Source organism: Mesocricetus auratus, unplaced genomic scaffold (assembly GCF_017639785.1).
Source record: "Mesocricetus auratus isolate SY011 unplaced genomic scaffold, BCM_Maur_2.0 Super-Scaffold_100006, whole genome shotgun sequence".
In the NCBI taxonomy this organism is placed as follows: Eukaryota; Metazoa; Chordata; class Mammalia; order Rodentia; family Cricetidae; genus Mesocricetus; species Mesocricetus auratus.
The window spans coordinates 66,835,471-66,853,041 of record NW_024429190.1 but is presented as its reverse complement, the minus strand read 5'-3'; the positions used below and the strand labels follow the sequence as shown (position 1 = coordinate 66,853,041).

Genomic DNA, 17,571 nt, shown 5'->3' with positions numbered 1-17,571 from the left:
AACTAAAGAAATCATGAATTATAAATTTTGTATTATAGGAAATATAAATTAGGCATAATGGGAAACATAATATCTAGTAATAGAGCAATTGCTTAAAACTTATAAATCATTTCTGGAATTTCTGTTTAGTATTTTCAAGTTGGGGTTGAAATCTTGAGAATCAAAACCTGAGATAAAGGAGACTGTGGTACACCTGTACATCTCACAATTTAAAATATAAAAGGGACATCTAGTTTCATTTCTGTTGTTGTGATAAAATACCCTGACAAAAAGAAACACAGACGAGAAAGGGCTTATTTTAGTTCCCACATTCAGGTTACATTCCCCCCCCCCCAGCAGGAAAGAAAAGAGGGCAGGAACTTAAAAACAACAAGCCAAATCACATCCATAGTTAAGAGCACATTCGTTACTGGATTTAACCTTGCTCACCCTTACACAGTCCAGGATCCAACCCCAGGGAATGGTGCCACCCACAGTGGGCGGTGTCTTCACGTGTCAATACAAGGAAAAGAACCTACCTCAACAGACATGCCCTCAGGCCAACCATATCAAAATGATCCCTCTTCCCTGATGACTTTAGATTGCATCAGATTGGTAATTAAAAAGTAACCATCAGAGGGGATGGAAATTAAGACCAGGTGTCAGAAATCTCAAGAACCAAAATACAGCTTCATATTAGTCAGGGTAAATATGGTATCCTTCTGCTTGTACATGTTCAGGGTGAGTAAAGTTCCCTGCATCCCCCATGGGATGGAAACTGTGCTAGATATTGGTGAAACATAGGATTACTGCTGAAATTATTTATAAACAAGAAACATACTTCGAAAGAAAGCATACTTAAAATGCTTAGTTATTTTGAGGTATAAATGTATGCTCTCCTGTATACAATGCCCTTGGCTGCTTGGACAGGATCAATGTTATAGCTACTACGGAGACATATGAAGTGGAGGGGATTAATTCCAGGCAGGCCAGAGGGGTCAGTTCGTGACAGGAATTCACTAACTCTGGGAAACTATCTGTCCATACACCCTTACCACATTCTAAATGACATGCGAGACAGTTTACGGTAAAACCATGTGACTTTCATGATGTCTCTAGGAAGTGGGAAATAAAGAAACTCATTTCATTTTCTTTCTATGCCTATTTCACAAACTTCAGTTGGCTGATAGACTTCCCCCAGTAGAAAAAAAAAAAAACTAGTCTGTGAAGGTCTGCCTTGGATTGTGTTGGGAGAATGTTAACGAGAGCTCACATTAGAATCAGATAAATAAAGACCTTATGGCATGCACTTAAATCAGCGTTTGTCAGAGTGAGGGTCATGACTCAGGAGGTTGTGAAATTCAGGGAGTCTCAATCAGAACTTAAAGAAAAACGAGCAGAAAGAAAACACCAGAGTTGCTGTATGCAGAAGAGTCGAAAAACCAATTAATGGAATTTTAAATGACAATGTAAGCCACACACACACACACACACACACACACACACACACACACACACACACACACACAATGGTCAGTTCCCTGAATTGTTCGTTGTTGTGCAAAATAGTGGTTCAGTGACAACTGTTTGAATGTTGTGAACTGACACAATAATACCACTGTAGCCGCATGGATAACACATCGTTTGTCATCACTTAAGATCAGGGAGTCTTAGAGTGGAAATACCTCAGAGGAGAGAAACCAAAATGGAGTTCCAGGACTTGCCAGTTAGAAGGCTGTTGGGACAGGGGACAGTTCTAGAGCCCAGGTCTGCTTGTAATCCCCTTTTCTTTTCTTTGCCTGTATATAAGGACCACATGTTTAATGTATGCAACCTTGAGGCTTATTGGCATTTCATGGATAGGACAACCTGGTGCAAACTTCAGGTGTTCCCCTCTAGAACTCAAGGACAGCCCACAACAATGCTGCAGGCTGGAGTTGAAAGGGGAAAGTCAATTTAGAGGTCCTGAGAGGGTCTAATCCTACTTCTAAGCAATAATTAACTCATTAACCTAATACAACTAGATGAGGCCACTTCCCAAATGTTTTCCTTTTATGATTTTGACAAGACAAAGCCAACACAGCGCTGAGCACAGTGTGATGTGTAAGCTGGAGGACAGCATTTCCTTTAGCTCTCTAGGAATAAACAATTTATGAAGGCGCATAGCAAAAATTAGCCGCATTTTGGCAGGATCACCTCTTCAGGACTTGACTCCACTTCTGTATTTCCAGGTGAAGTCTTGGAAATTCCACCTCAACGTGAACCTTCTTACTCTTTGTTCTAATCTTGGGTGAGGGTGGTCCTTCAGGACAGGGAAACCTTCTCCGTCGCTCTTCTCCCCCCCCGCCCCCGCTCCCCATGGCCACCCTGGTCTACCCCAGCGAGGCAGGTCTGAGATTCCAGCAACTCTCGGGTCACTGTCCTTTCCTCCCAGAAAGCTGCAAACCGCAGAAGTCACTAGATAACTTAATCTGGGTATAAGCAAGAGACCCCGAGGCCTGTGTACTCTAGTGATAAACGGAAACATCCGGCTGAGTCAAGAAAGGGAACGCGGTATCTTTGAAAACTAATATAAACGAATAAAGCATAAACAAGAGCTTTGCGGGGAGAGTCCTCCCGCCCCACAAGCCCATCCAAGCGTGGGAGGGGATGAGTGTCTGGAGGGGAAAAATCCCCCATGTCCTTGGGCTTCTGTCGGGAGACTTTCCCCTGCCTGGCGGGGTGGGAGGAGGGGGGGATAGGGGAGGCTGGAGGAGGTGATTTCCTCCAGCCCAGGTCTGGTCCCCCGGACCCTCCCCCCCCCTCCGCCATCGGGATGGGAGGCGCGCCTGGACCCTCCCCGCCCTCGTCCCATCACGGAGACCTGGGGGATGCGGGGTCCAGGCGGCGCTTTCGAAGTCCCGGGCGGGTTCGAGTCCTGACCCTACGCCGGGGGGCGCGGGCCCCGCGTGACGTGGGCGTGCAGCGGGAGGGGCCGCCTGGGGGAGGGGGGTGGCTCCGCCGCCTTATTAGCGCCCGGCGGGTCGCGGGCAGAGAGCAGACGGCCCGGGCCGCGAGCAACCGGAGCGGGCGAGCGGCCCACTCCTCCCTCCTCCTAGGCGGCCGCCTCCTCCCCTCGTCCTCCCGCCCCCACTGCGTGTACGGCGGAGACACCAGGGCTCGCGCTGCCTCTTTCTCCCGCTCGCTGGGCTCCGGTTCCCACTTTCCCCGGCCGCCGCGCTCCCGGGACCCGAGCAGTCTCCGTGCTTAGCCTCGGCGGCCCACGGTGCTCCGAGATTCTCGCAAAAGCAGCCCCGGGGCAGAGAGTGGGACGCCCCGGTCCCTTCCCCCGCTTGGGTCAGCTTCTGCCCGGCTCGCAGCACCTTCTGGCTCCCGCACAGTCGGCTTGGGAGGACAGGGTGAGAAGGTGAAGTGGAAAGGACCGACAGGGCACGGGGCCAGGCGCACAGCTCACATTGCCTTTTCATTGAGCAAAGCCCAAGATAATTTTTGTTTTAAAGCTCTGCAACCCCCCTTCCCCTTCTTCCATTTTCTTTGCGCTTTTTAAAGGAAACTTATTTTGGGGTGGTTTGCGCTGGGGTAGCTGCTTTGCCCAGTAGTTGCGAAGTGCACTCGACTCGTGATGGTGTTCCTGTCACTTTGGTTGATAGCAGCCTCTCTGGTAGAGGTTAGGACGTCAGCTGATGGACAAGTAAGTGGAAAATAATAATAAAAAACTCAAACCCAACCTTTTCCCGACAGAGTTCCTCCCCTCCGTCCCCTTCACTCTCCCCTCCTCCTCTTGCCACCCTTCTGGGGGCATCTTCTGTGTTCCGAGGCGCGTGGGGGGCTGGGGGCTAATTGCACGGGAGGTTGGGACAACCCTCTCCCGGGAGCCCGGGCTCATCACACCTGGGGCTCCCCTAGTCCGCGGCGACCAGACTGCAGCCAGGTCGCATCCTAGTGGGGCCATCAGGCTGTCCCCTTTTGCGAGGGCGCTCCGGGCACTCTGGGTGAAGTTAGGGTTGCGGATCGCGGATTCCAGAGCCCAGAGGATCTCCCTTCTCCTGACTCCGGTTTCTGCGGGTAGCCAGGGACAAGGGCTTTCACGAAGTTCCCAGGCAAGACCCGGAGCTACCCAGCAGACACGTGTCCTGGGAGGACCGCGGCTGGGCTGCAGTTTGACAGTTGGGGAGGGCCGGGGACGTTTCCTGCCCTCGCCTTTTCCGCGGGCAGCCTAAGCTGGAGGCGGCTGCCGCCTCTTCCCCTCCCCCTCCCACAACTCCTCCTCTTTTTAAAGCTAAATTGAGTGCAGCTCTGGTGCCTTTCGGCCCTGCCCCCAACCCGTGGAGACTCCAGGTGAAGCTGATGCTTCCTTCAGAAGAGTCTTTGAAAGAGGCTCAGGCTGGCGAGCCTTTTGTAGTAAATCAAGTCATCGCTGAACCGGTGCGGCTCTCAGGGCATGATTTCTCTGTGAGTTTTTGTAGCCTCTCTGGTCTGGTGACCTAGTATTGGAGTTTTCCGAAAAGGCCATTGAGGGTCACTATTTATTTTACTGGCTTCACAGATACTAAAATTAAAGCCGGCCAACAAGTCCCTTTCTCAAACAGTCATTGAATTGGCTCATGCTCCTGTCACAGGAACCTTCTAGGAACTAAGGTTCAGCCTTCAGGCAGCAATTTCCAGTCGCTCCGTCTCCTGATTAACCAGCTCCCCGAAAAGTACTGATGGTAGAAATAAAAGGCGATAAGATGAAACCAGTAACTGTTTCTTTTTCTTACCCCCTCCCCCCTTCTAGGCTGGTACTGAAGAAATGGTGCAAATAGGTAAGCCTCCTCCTCAGATGTCACCCTTACCCTAGCTGAGAGCAAGGAACAAAGTAAGCTGAGCAGAAGAATTGTTCCTGAAACTTTTCTAATTAGTGGGTAAAATAATTCCTAGTCTGGGATCATTTCTACTTGTCTGCTTCCCTTGGGAGGGTCCTATTTTCCCCAGGCTAAATTATAGTGGTGTCAATATCCTCTCTAGTAGTTCGACTTCCCAAGCATTACTTTATTACTGATTTGGTGAGAGCCACTGGTTTGCACTGGGAGGGTTTTAGCGGGAATGGAACACAAGAGATCCTTTAAGTCAGACCATCAACTTGTGTAACATAGAGAAACAGTTGTAGGAATGCCAGGGAGAAAGGGGAAATGATCTAGAGAATTCACTTTTTTTCTCTTAGCTTTGTCTGTTTTGTCTACACTCTTGGGGGACTTCTTTTATTTCATAAAAGTTATTTCATAAAATAATTGTCTTCAAGTATATGATAGTATTAAGGCCTTTTGCAAATAAAATTAAGAAATACTCAAGTAATACCTGCTGCTGTGGGGGCTATTAATTACTCCCTTTTTACCAGTGAGGAGACTAAAATTACAAGTGTATAATTTGTAATAGATTACCCCCAAACAATCATTTCTTGAAGTCGTTCATAATACTGTTTTGAATCCTCACATTGGAAAGCCAGGATACAATCAACACCCTATAAAACACATATTAAAAATTATTCTATGTGAACGGGGTGTTTGCCTACTGCCTATGTTGGCTCTCATTCGTGCAGTACCCAGGGCGGGCAGAAGAGGGCATCAGATCCCCCGGAACTGGAGTTACAGATGGTTGTCAGCCACCATGTGGGTACTGTGAATTGAAGTAGGGTACTTTTTCAGAGTACCCAGTGCTCTTGACCACTGTTTTAGTTACTTCTATTGCTGTGACTAGACACCATGATCAAGGTAACTTTGGGGCTTATATTTTCAGAGGGTTAGAGGCCCAATATCATCATAGCCAGATGACATAGCCCTGGCAGCAGGCAGATAGGCATGATGCTTGAGCAGTAACCGAGAGCTCACATCACAGCCACAAGGGAGAAAAAGACTATCTGGAAATGACATGAGTCTTTTGAAACCAAAACCCACCCCTAGTGACACACCTCCTCCAACAGAGCCTTTCTCCTAACTCTTCCCAAAAATTTCCACCAACTAGGGGCAGAGTATTCAAGTATATGAACCTACAGGGGACAGTCTTATTCAAACCACCATTTTTGATAACACATTTTTTCCTTACTAGATTTTTAAATTTAAATTTGAAATAGTATTATTATACATATCAATCCCAGTTCCCTCTCCCTCCCATCCTCCTATACCCCCTATCAAACACCATCCCATCCTCCTTCTGTTCCCCAGGGAGGATGAGGCCTGCCATGGGGGATCATCAAAGTCTGTCACATCATTTGGGACAGGACCTAGGCCATCCCCTTGTGTTTCCAGAATAAGAGAGAGTATCCCTTTATGGGGAATGGGCTCCCAAAGTGCATTTGTACCCTAGGGATACATACTGTTCCACTACCAGAGACCCAATACCAGGCCTCCTAACTGACAGCCACATTCAGGGGACCTGGTTCAGTCCTATGCTGGTCTCCCAGATGTCAGTCTGGGGACCATGAGCTCCCCCTTGTTCAGATCACCTGTCTCTGGGTTTCCTCAGCCTGGTCTTGACCCCTTTGCTCATAACTCCTTCCTCTCTACAACTGGACTCCGGAGGTTCAGCTCAGTGCTTAGCTATGGGTGAAGCAAGAAAAGAGATATCTTAATAGACAGAGTCATTATAGGTTTAAAGAGAAATCTAGCACTAGGAAATGTCCAGAGATCTACAAGAATGACCCCCAACTAAGAATCTAAGGAGAGGTTACCTTAAATACTCTTCCCCTATAATGTGATTGATGACTACCTAATATGCCATTCTAGAGCCTTTATCCAGTAGCTGATGGAAGTGGAAGAGTAATGTTCATTTATAACATAAAAGTGGCCAAGGTTATGGTGTCTCTTCACAACAATAGAAATCCTAACTAAGACACCTTTCATGCAATATTAAAGTACTGTAAGTCACCTATGACCCATCATTAATTTTCTTCAAAATAAAAGATTTTAGAGAGTAATGATTAAGACATATATCATTTCAGGAAAGTCAATCCATTTTAAAGATGATACTAAGTATATGTACCCACAAAAACCAAATGAAATCTGAGGTAAATAGAGTGCCAGGACAGACATGTTGATTTATAAAACATCTTTCTTCCCTATGCTGGTATTCTCTACAAAGATCCCATGAAAAAGGCTTGATACAAACGGTAACTTGGGCCTCACTCTAATTCTCCCTGCTACTAAAATTTTTGTCTATTGATACTTTGACAAAATTTGATATAAATTATGTGACTTAGTTCTGAGTTTAGCAGTCTGTAGTCTTCACTCATAAGGGAATATTAGATGTAAAGCAAAGAGTAACCAGGCTACAATCCACAACCCCAGAGGAGCTAGGTAAAGTTGGGGCATCATAACAGGGACACAATGGAAGGCCCCAGGAAGGGAAAATAGTTAAGATCTCCTGGGTAAACTGGGAGGGGGAGTAGAAGGGAGGGGATAGAGACCTGAAAGATCAAGAAAACCCAGTTGGGGGAGGGATGGAGCAGGAGAGCAATGAAAGATATATTTTGATAGAGAGAGCCATTGTGGCATTAGGGAGAAACCTGGTGCTAGAGAAATTCTCAGGAATCCACAAGGATGACCCCAGCCAAGAACAGTGGAGAAGGTGCCTGAACTGGTCTTCCCCTTTAATATAACCTATGTGATAACACATTTTAATTAAATTACTTTAAAAGATAGTATTAGTTTTGGCAGACTGTGAATTTTGTATTTTTGAAGTGACATAGTGAATTCTGTTTGTTGAGACCGGGTTTCATATAGTTCAGGGTTGACTTGGAACTCACTAGGTAGGCAAGAATATCCTTGAACTTCTGATCCAAGTGTTGGGATTAAAGGTATCTGCTGTCATACCAGGCTGTAAAGTCATTTTGCTTTTAAAAGTTATCCTTTCTGCTGCAAACTTGGTTACAAGTAACCTATGACTTACCAACTACTGTGTGTCTTGTTAATTGCTTGATATGCATTATATGGCTTGATTCTCACAGTCTCAGGATGGGCTTGGTGTGTCTATTAAGGAACAAGGAAGCTTTGCTCCAACTGCCTGCTGCAGTGCACAGGGAGGTCCACGCTTGTTAACCAATGAGTGAAGCCAAGATCCAGGCCCAGAGCTGTGTACAAATGTCCTCTGACTTAGGATGCGATTACGTTTCGTAGGTCCGTTATGAATTGGAAATATTGTAAGTCAGAAAATGCATTTAATACACCCAACTTAGGGAGTGGAGAAGCCTGGCTAGAAGTGTGGCTGTTGAGTATTGGTGTAAATTGCTGATGGTGGATGGAGGTACCGGCGGGGTGTAGATGTTGCAGCGTCAGGTGTGAGCATGGCAGCCTCAGGTGTGAGCATGGTAGTTCTGTTAGTGCTGTTTTGAGAAGGATCAAAATTCAAAGTTGTATAGTTCCTCCTCAGTGCACTTCACTTTTGTAACACCATGGAGCTGTGAATCATGTATAGGTGCAGCATGAATACATGCAAGCACGTATGCAACTCTTGCTTGGGGCTTAGTGTTGTGAGTTTCCTCCCCAGGGTTAGAGTTTAAGTTGCAAGAGAGAGTAGCACAGAAGGGAGGATGGCGACTGAGAATGCACTGCAAACTGCCTAAGAAGCAGCCTTAGTTTTGCGGTGATTTATTGCACTCAGCCATCTGTCTATCTTTTTAAAGAAACAAAAAATAAAACAACAACAACAAAAAACCCAAGCCCCCAAGTAGGAAAAAGAACAGTCTTCATTTTAATTATTTATTTCATTGGACACTCTGGCATTTCAATATGTAGTTAAAAAGGAGTTTTAAGACGGTCCATTCATTCTTCCAACACATTTTAGTCACATAATAACATGCATTGCTCTGATGCAGTTTTGAGACTCAGGATGTGTAGGAGTGAACCCCACAAAGCTATCCGCCCATGAGGGCGGGGACATGTAAACTGACACAGGTAGATATAAAAGGAAGTGAAAGGAAAAGGAACCTCCCGTTTCTCCTGGAAGCCAGCTATGCTTCTAACTCCTGGTTTGTGCGACTCTCTCTCTCTCTCTCTCTCTCTCTCTCTCTCTCTCTCTCTCTCTCTCTCTCTCTCTCTCTCTCTCTCTCTCTCTCTCTCTCTCTCTCTCTCTCTCTCTCTCTCTCTCTCTCTCTCTGGTAAATAAATATATTGTGTTCCTATAGCATTGACTATCATTAATAAGGATGCTCTTGTGCAAGAGGCCTGGGGTTGGCTTTGGTCCAGACCGTTTGTTGTCGTCAATTCCTTTCTACTTTTGTAGTCTTTTCTGCAGAAAAGAAAGCAGTGCAGGTGTGGGTAAGTTTTAGCTTGAAGGTGATGAGTCAGCAGCCTGGCAGGGACACTCTTGGTGCTCTTAGGTTGTATTTCTGGAGATTTATAGCACTTGTCTCCCTACACCTGTTCTATGGGATTCCTCTTTGCTATTGTCATTTTATTTACCATACTCAAGTTTAATGAAAACAAAAACAACACGAGAGATTTTGACCCCCGAGTCTTGTACTAATGAAACATGACAATCATTTATAGTCAATGAGCTGACTCCGTGAAGTTTTAAAATACTCAGCTTCAGAAAATCTTATTCATAGTAATGAATTCTTCTTTGCCGTTTCCATTTGAAAAGGGACTTATAGCTTCAGTAAGATGCACTTCTATGCCTTTAACTGTCTCTTTCAATAGCCATTCATTTGAAAGGTGATTATAGGCAACACCTGGAGATACTGTTTGATTGATGATACATTAGGAATGACTAATCCAGCCTGTAACATTTATGTATTTATTATTTATAGCCATTGCATTATAAATTGGCTAGAGAAATTCCATAGCTCTGAATGGTTTCTGAATATGTTTCAGGAAGAGATAAACATAATTTAGCAATAAACCACAAGCTGTGGAGGAGACAGATTTGAGAGGAATTAAAGTTTCATATGCTTGTAGGACAGTGCGTATTCAGGGGACAGCTTACTGCTTCTTCTATGGTGTGTACTAGTGTACATGGATCAGTAAGCAGAATATTCCTAGCACCCTTGTGCCCGTCCCGTCAACTTCCTGGTGCTAATCCCTCATTAGAGGTAATCTCACTCCCGATTTCTAACAAGGTTAGATTATTTTTAACCAGCACTTCCTCTTTTTATGATTGAAATCACATCACATCATATTATTCTGTATTACATGGCCTAGAATGTCAATCAAAAAAATCTGCAAGGCATGTCTTAACCCACTAGAGTAGGAGACGGATTTTATTTAGGTAGAGAGAAGGCAGTTTATAGTGGAGTAAATGGCAGGTTAGAATACATTGGGTTTCTTACCTATATAATCTTATAGGGTATATAAGTCCTCCCTTAGCCAGTGAGAAAAATACATTCTTGGCATGTGGGGAAGTATGACTAATTCTAGGGAAATAAATTTTGAACTGTGATCTCATTTGGGGCTTCTTTGTCAAGTAGGGAGAAACTACCTACCTTTACCCCAACCTATACATGTTGAAGTGTATTTGGTGTATGTATGTATGGTCAAGCATGTTTCATTAGCTGACTGGCATGTTTCTGCTGCCTGTTGGGGAACTTCTTTCTTGTCTGACTCAGCACATGGTCTTGGTGGGATGCAAGGGAGTAATTGTGGGCATCTGGCTGGCTGGCTGGCTTAATTGGGTTAGGAGGCTTGCTCCGTGACACACGAAACAATTATAGTTCTGTAGAATTTGGAAAATCTGAAAAAGAACCCTCAGTCTCTTTGTTTTGAAACCATCACTTTGCTATTCTCTGGGTATCATTTGAGGAAGACTCATGATATTGCATGAAGCTGTCTTTCTTCAGCAACCCTTGTTGGAACTGAGGAATGCTTATTTTTCTCTGCTCTATTTCTAGTCTTCAGTTGCAAAACCCATTGCATTTCATTCTTTAGGAAGAAGTGTATCTTTGTCCACTCAGACATCTAGTTTCCTAAGAAATTCTTTGTCATCCCTGGGCTGTATCTCTATCTCTGTCTCTATCTCTATCTCTATGCATAGTTTTCAGAGTTGAGTGGGAGTCACTTACCTGATAGTTGACATCGAGTAAAGAAATACTATCACTGAGTACAGCATGAAAGCTAAGACTCTGGCTTGAAGATGACCGTGTCTTAGTAAATAAAGCCACGCTGGGTACCTGGCGGTCAACAGAGGTTTATTACTCAGTGACTATATGTAGCAAGCAGGGCATCATTACATCAATATCTATGTTCTGGATTTCCTTAAATGCTTTTGTTCTGGGCCTGTCTTCAGGTTTAGGGAGTCCCTACAGCAACAGTGACTATGACAGTGGCTATCAGTTAATCCTTCAATGTTAGCAAGGCATCATGTGACTACTTTTATACCACAAAGAATGAGAACCTTGGTCCAATCGTTTTGCATACCTTTCGTATAGTTGGTTTGGGATTATTGTCCCATTTGCCTGCTCTCCCTTGTAACTGAAGATTGCTGTTCCTGTTGAACTGACAATTTTCCTGCCCATGCTTTTGCTGTTCCCTTGTTGCTGTCTAAAATCATGCTGTAGTGCTTAGAAATGTTAAGAAAACCCTCAAGGTCACCCCTGCCTCAGGATGACGGACTTCAAACATTCTTTGCTTGTGAGAGGCCAAAACTCCGACTGCCTTGGAAATCCATTAGGGATAGTTCCAAATGGCCTGGTAAAATTATGAGTGGTTTCAGGATGAAGAATCTGGTTATATCACTTGGAATGTCTACAGGGGTGACTTCTACGGAGTTCATTCTTTCTGCAAGAGGATTGCAGTTAGCAGTGGAGCCTCTCCTCAGCAATCCTGTGATGGAATACAGTTTAACTTTTCTTCCTAAACTACACTGGTGCCTCTGTGGCAAGCTGTCATTCTTGTATTCCGATTAGAGATGTGTTACATGTATGTACTGTGGCTGTCTCCTTTACTGTGTTCTCTGAAACTCTGATAGTCAAAGCCCAAGGAACTGACAGGTTAGCAATTTTTTTACTCACTGTTCTTTTAATTGCAGCCTTTCGGAGTTTAGAATTTTGGATTAGGAAGCTCAACTGGTAAAGTGTACGCACATGTTCTAAAACCTGAAAGAATAAACATCACGGCCCTAAACATTTTGGCTAAGGAATGATCAGCCTGTATACATGAAGTATAGTTGATGTGCAATCTGGTTGGAATTGCTGGTGTGATATAATATGTTTTTGTATGAAGAAAAACTGGTTTGGCACATTTGCTTTTGTTTTCCAAATCATTACAAACTTCTTGCAAAAGATGCCAAATTCTATTGTGCTAATTGTCCATTACTTGATAATTATTTTTCTCATGGTATCTGCTTTCCCATAATATTTGAAATTTGCCACCTGGTGTTATATACAGGTCATTACGTGCGTTTCAAGTGACTCCTTAAAGAAGAAAGCCCCAGAAGTTGGTTTCTAAGCAGATGCACATCATATACTTTGACAAATGGCTTTTGGGAAAAAAAAGTATGGAATAAACTCCTTGCAACTTAGGAATAAATTGGCTATTAAAAACTTAGTTAAAATTAATTTTGGCTTTGTTTCAATATTAAAATACATTTAAAATATTTAAGAGTCTGAAAGATACAAGATTATTTGTCGTGTTTGTTATTGCAAATACTCAAATATGAGAAGTTATATAAGTATGGTTTTGTAATTTTATTAAGTACTTTGGGAAGGCACATAGACTGGAGAGAGAGCAGAGACAAAATAAAATTCAAGACTTAAATCTTTAAAACGGATAGCAATGCGTGGGGAGTTTCCTAGCACAAGGACTCTCTGATCCCACATGTAATTGATTCATCTTAATTTCTCAAGTAACTGTGCATGAGTTTGATGACTAACTATAATCCCTAAGACAGATTTTGTGGTAAAATGCCATTCTCTTGTTTATAAAAATGACTGCCACAAATTCAGCATGATGAATCTGTGTGGACTTCAGACAGATTGCAAGCAGCTTGAAACAATATATCTTGATTTGACTGTGAAACAGAAATATCTTTTGGGGAACTTGTAGGTCAAATAGAATTAAAAATATGAGGTCCCAACTCAGGCACTATTTCTATGTCTTAACGTTTTTATTCATATTGAGTGAATTCATATTGAGACATATTGTGAATACATGTCCGTAAACAAAGCAGTAACTGAAATAATTAGTGATGCAATTTGGAGTTCTTTTACATGTAAAATCCTCTCTTTTACATGCAAAGTCTGTCCTGAGGACTTAATTGGTGTCCTATATCTTTACATTATCAAGTGATCAGGGAACAGGCTGAACTGACACCTTCCAATGTCACTTTCCTGTGGACAATTTCGGCATATCATGCTACTTCTTACTTCCTAGAGGTGTGATACTTTTATGTAGATTCCTAAAATGCTGCCCCATGGTAAGCAAATCAGACCAACAGCTGTTAGTATTAGAATGTCTTAGATTTGTACTTAGAAAAGCATTTTTAAAAGTTATTAGTATGCAAAATATGACATTTCAAAGTGCTTTGCATTTTGATACCATGTAGTAAAATCCCTCCCATTTACTTAAAGATGGGTATTTCGTTCTGTTTCCTACATTTTAGGTCTATTGCCCAACATGAATTTTCAGGTACATCAACTTGCTGTGCCATGCCTTGTAAAGCGTCCAGTCACGTAGCATACCATACCCTCTTTGAGCTTTTTATTTTCACATACTACCTTCATGCTGATTTCTCAATGCAGGGCTTGCTTAAGTCACTGAAATACAGCAGCTCAGGGAGTTGAGTAAGGCACAAGACAAAAAGTTCTTCCATCTAGATTACTCATAGCTGGATTTGTGGTACAGCATGAGTCTTTCTTATCTGAAATGCCTGGGGCCATAGTGTTTGGATTTGAGTTTAGGGGTTCTAGGCTATTTGTGTAGACGTGCCTTGCTGAGTATCCCTAGCCCAAACCCCCCAAGTCTGAATGGTTGCAAGGTTGCAGAACTTTTTTTTTTTTTTTTTTGGTTTTTACGAGACAGGGTTTCTCTGTATTGTTTTGGAGGCTGTCGGTCCAGCCCAGCCTCGAACTCACAGAGATCCGCCTGCCTCTGCCTCCTGAGTGCTGGGATTAAAGACGTGCACCACCACCGCCCAGTAAGGTTGCAGAACTTTTAAGTGTCATGTCTGTTCTCAGCAAATTTGGGGATTCTGAGCCTATCAGATTTGAAATTTTCTTGACTAGGATGGAGGACCTCACCTGGCTCAGTTCTTTGATTTTTTTTCCACTTCATTTATTGGAATTTCTTTGTCTCCGTTTCATGGAAAATTTATAGAGCAGACCCCCGCCTTTTTAAATATAAGTGATAGGAATTCGGTGCTCATAGGTTAAAAAGCAAACACACACACGAAAAATAGATCGATAAGGTAATCAAACTCAGCTATAGCTAAAGCTATTATTCAGACTCTGCCGTTACCTGTCCCCAGCTCCACTTCTGGCAGTCTCCTCCCCTGTGCTGGCCCTTTCTTCTGTCTCTGCCTCTGTGTTGTCTTTCTTTTGTTCTACTAGGATTAGCCTGGTAACCCCAAGTTGTGGGAAAATTTGTCATCAGCACTTCTAGGTGGCCATTCCACATTTTATTTCACAAAAGAGACATCTCTGTCTAGATGATTTCAGTACATTTGCCCGATAGAGACTTAACCAAGTCATAAGCTTAACCTTGAAATGGTGCCTGTGGTATGTGGGTTAGCTCCCACCCTTCTAAAACACCTGCATCTGAATCCTTGGAATCTGTGCCGCTAGTAAAGGAGGAGATAGTTGGTAGGTAAAAGCAGGTTGCTAGTCAAGTGACCTTAAAATAGATGATCCAAGGTTATCCGGGTGGTAGTCTTTGTAAGTAGGAAGGCAGGCAAAGGGTGGGCATACGGAGGACTGTGTCTGGGGTGGCTTTGCAAACCGGAGATGAGGAGATCGTAAGCCTCGAAGCTGAGGAAGGCAGGGAACAGTCCCCTCCCAGAGCTGCCAGAAGCAATGGCCCTACTGGCACCCAGCTTTGCACCTAGCGTGATGCAGTGTAGGCTTTGAGCATTCCGGCTGGTTATCACTAGATTTACACTAATCCATTAAATCAAAAATAGAAAACTCATAGCTTTGCCACTGGTAAACCAATTTGTTTTAGATTTTGAAAACTTAGTTGTCATAAAGAGCGCTTCCACGAAGACCTTTCAGGATTCTCTGTACTTTTTAGCCCTACTTTCCCTGGCTTTACCACCTGGGAACAAATCCTAATGTTTATGGATTTAAATTGTAGATCCAGTATGAATAATTAAATTACTAACCTCCTCCAAGTAGTAACTAATGTGATGAATATTGACTTGTAATGTCTGATGTAGCTCTTAGGTTTGCAGTTTCCAATAGTGATAGCCAGCCAGTTGAGTGTTTCTTCAAGAGTTAAGCTCGGAATGTTAACATTTTGGCATTTGTTCCTCACAAAACAAACAAACAAAAAAAACAAAACAAACAAACAAAAAAAACCCCACAACCCCAACTTACCCCCTCATCTTGTTATCCTCTATTATTTGGCTATTTGAAGATGTAGCCCAGAAAATACTTGGCTTCTTCTCAAAGCCCACATTTCTTTCTCTTACCTGATTTAATGTTCCAGCACACTGAAGAATGTGCTGTTCTCTCTCTTAAGTGACTTTGTAGAACATAAACATTGTGCAATCGCAACAGATATTTATTAAAAGGCAGATCAAAAAAAAAAGAGGGAGAATCTCTAAGTTCACTGTTCTTTATTCCTTAATAAGCCCCCACCCCTCACTGCCTTTTCATTTTTCAAATAGCTTCATGAAGAAGCTTGCACTGTGAAAATAGATGTGTGGCTAAAAGACCCACTGAGCAGAATCTGTTTTGTGGTGATAAGAGCCTAGAGGAATGAATGGAGAAGACAGACAGGGGCAGGGCGCTTGGCTGTCTTCAGAGGTTCAGTCTGCTGGTTATTGCTTGGGAGAGAAAATGTGTTCCCTTCCCCACAAGTGTTTATAGCCCTGCTAAGCCCTTCGGCATCTGGTGTCCACTTTAATGTCCACCCTTCACCCTGCTTGCCTGTTTGCTAGAACAGCTGGCCGCTGTCAGTGGCGATGAGAGTTCGTTCTTTTCCCTGGGCTCAGGATTTGGGGGTGTTGTTGCTTGAGCTGCTTCTTCAGCTGGTCTCAGATTTTGCTCTCCAGGCCAGCTCACTGTGTTTCTGAGAATTTGTACCTGATCAAGGAAGTTGCTTACGTGAGCTGCTCCTCCAAAGGGCTGTGCTCAGCAGTTCTTGGGAAAGAATCTCAGGTTCCTTGGTGGGATCATAGGGCAAGAATTGCTACAGCTCGCCTGGGTTTGAGGGCCTCTGTCAGTCAAGGTGTAGGGTCCTTCTAGCCACAGCAGGCATTCCAGACTAGCATAGGAGCGTAGGGAAGGGGTGCTAGGGGATGCAGAGAACTTCTTTCCCCTGATGACACTGGTAAGCCGTTTCTCATGTGTTCAGTTGTGCTAAGTGGAGCTGGCCCTTCACGTTGCTTTGAGCCTTGGCAGTCATCTCCATTGTACGGGTTTCCCTCAGTGAGTCTTCATTTTCACAATTTGCTTACAAGATGCCAAAGCCCTCATCGGGCTAGCGCCCACTCCCAAAGTAGGCCTTTCTGACCTTTAGTGCCCAAGCACTACCCCCAGGTCTCTTCCGGGGAAGAAGGACACAAGCATCAGTCTCAAGTGTCCCCGTACGCCCTGCGCCTGGGAAAGCCTTGATGTTGGTTAGAACACATAAGCACACCTGGGCCATGGGGAATTTACACTGCACCACTGATATGAGAGCATCACTCTAACATACCTTGAAGGACAGTTGTCACATTTTCCCTGTTGTGGCATCTGTGGCTAAATGTATAAAGGAGCTATAATGACTAGGTATCTTGACCAGCCCCACATGGGACACTCACTCCCAAGAAACCACAGCCCCCAGAAGACCCAACTTTCCCTTCCTCCCCACTCTTGGAGAAGGGACATTCAACCCAGTTACTACTGTCCTACACTTCTTCCCTAGAGGCCTTAAAATTTCGGAAATCATAAGTCACACACACATAGCCAGAAACCTCTTACACTGGTGGCTTTGATTTGTGTCATAGGACTTGATAGTGAGAACTGTGGAAGCTTAGACCAGGAAGTCTGTCCCTTATGCACTTGTTTCCTGGAAAGGATGGGGCTTGCAGCCAGTGTTGGGAGCTCAGCTGGATTCACCTCGTCAGCTCCTTTGCCTGGTAGTCCAGCAGAACGGGCTGTAAAATCAGGGTGGGTAAGCCAGGCCTGCGGAGCACAGCTGTGCTTATAGAGACTACTTGGGAGGATGCTGAGACCACACTGCAGAGGGACTTGAATGTACAACTTTAAAGCTCTTGGACCCCAGATTGATGGCTGTGTGGAAAGCAAGGGACTGACCCAGACCCCCTGAATGTGGGTGTCAGTGAGGGCCTTGGGTAGTATTTATCCCTGACATACAAATGGACTTTAAGTGCCCATGCCACAATATGGGAGTCTCTCTCAGCCTGGACTTTTGGGGGAGGGCCTAGGCCCTGCCCTGGATGAAACAACAGTCACTGGAGACCTAC

The 17,571-nt window shown here is 44.1% G+C and overlaps 1 protein-coding gene across 3 annotated transcripts in view; it reads left to right on the top strand.

Annotated features, from left to right (window-relative positions):
* Window positions 1-3,026: 3,026 nt before the first annotated feature.
* The window catches only part of Adamts3 (ADAM metallopeptidase with thrombospondin type 1 motif 3), a 207,834-nt gene continuing 193,289 nt past the window's right edge, over window positions 3,027-17,571 (top strand). For 2 of the 3 annotated variants that reach the window (XM_040747374.1, XM_040747373.1), the window contains exons 1-2: window positions 3,028-3,670; window positions 4,757-4,784. In XM_040747374.1, the coding sequence (XP_040603308.1) occupies window positions 3,602-3,670; window positions 4,757-4,784 (97 nt within the window). In that variant the 5' untranslated portion in view covers window positions 3,028-3,601. Of the gene's footprint in view, window positions 3,671-4,756; window positions 4,785-17,571 lie in introns of all 3 variants that reach the window. The other variant, XM_040747375.1, reaches the window with a different exon arrangement.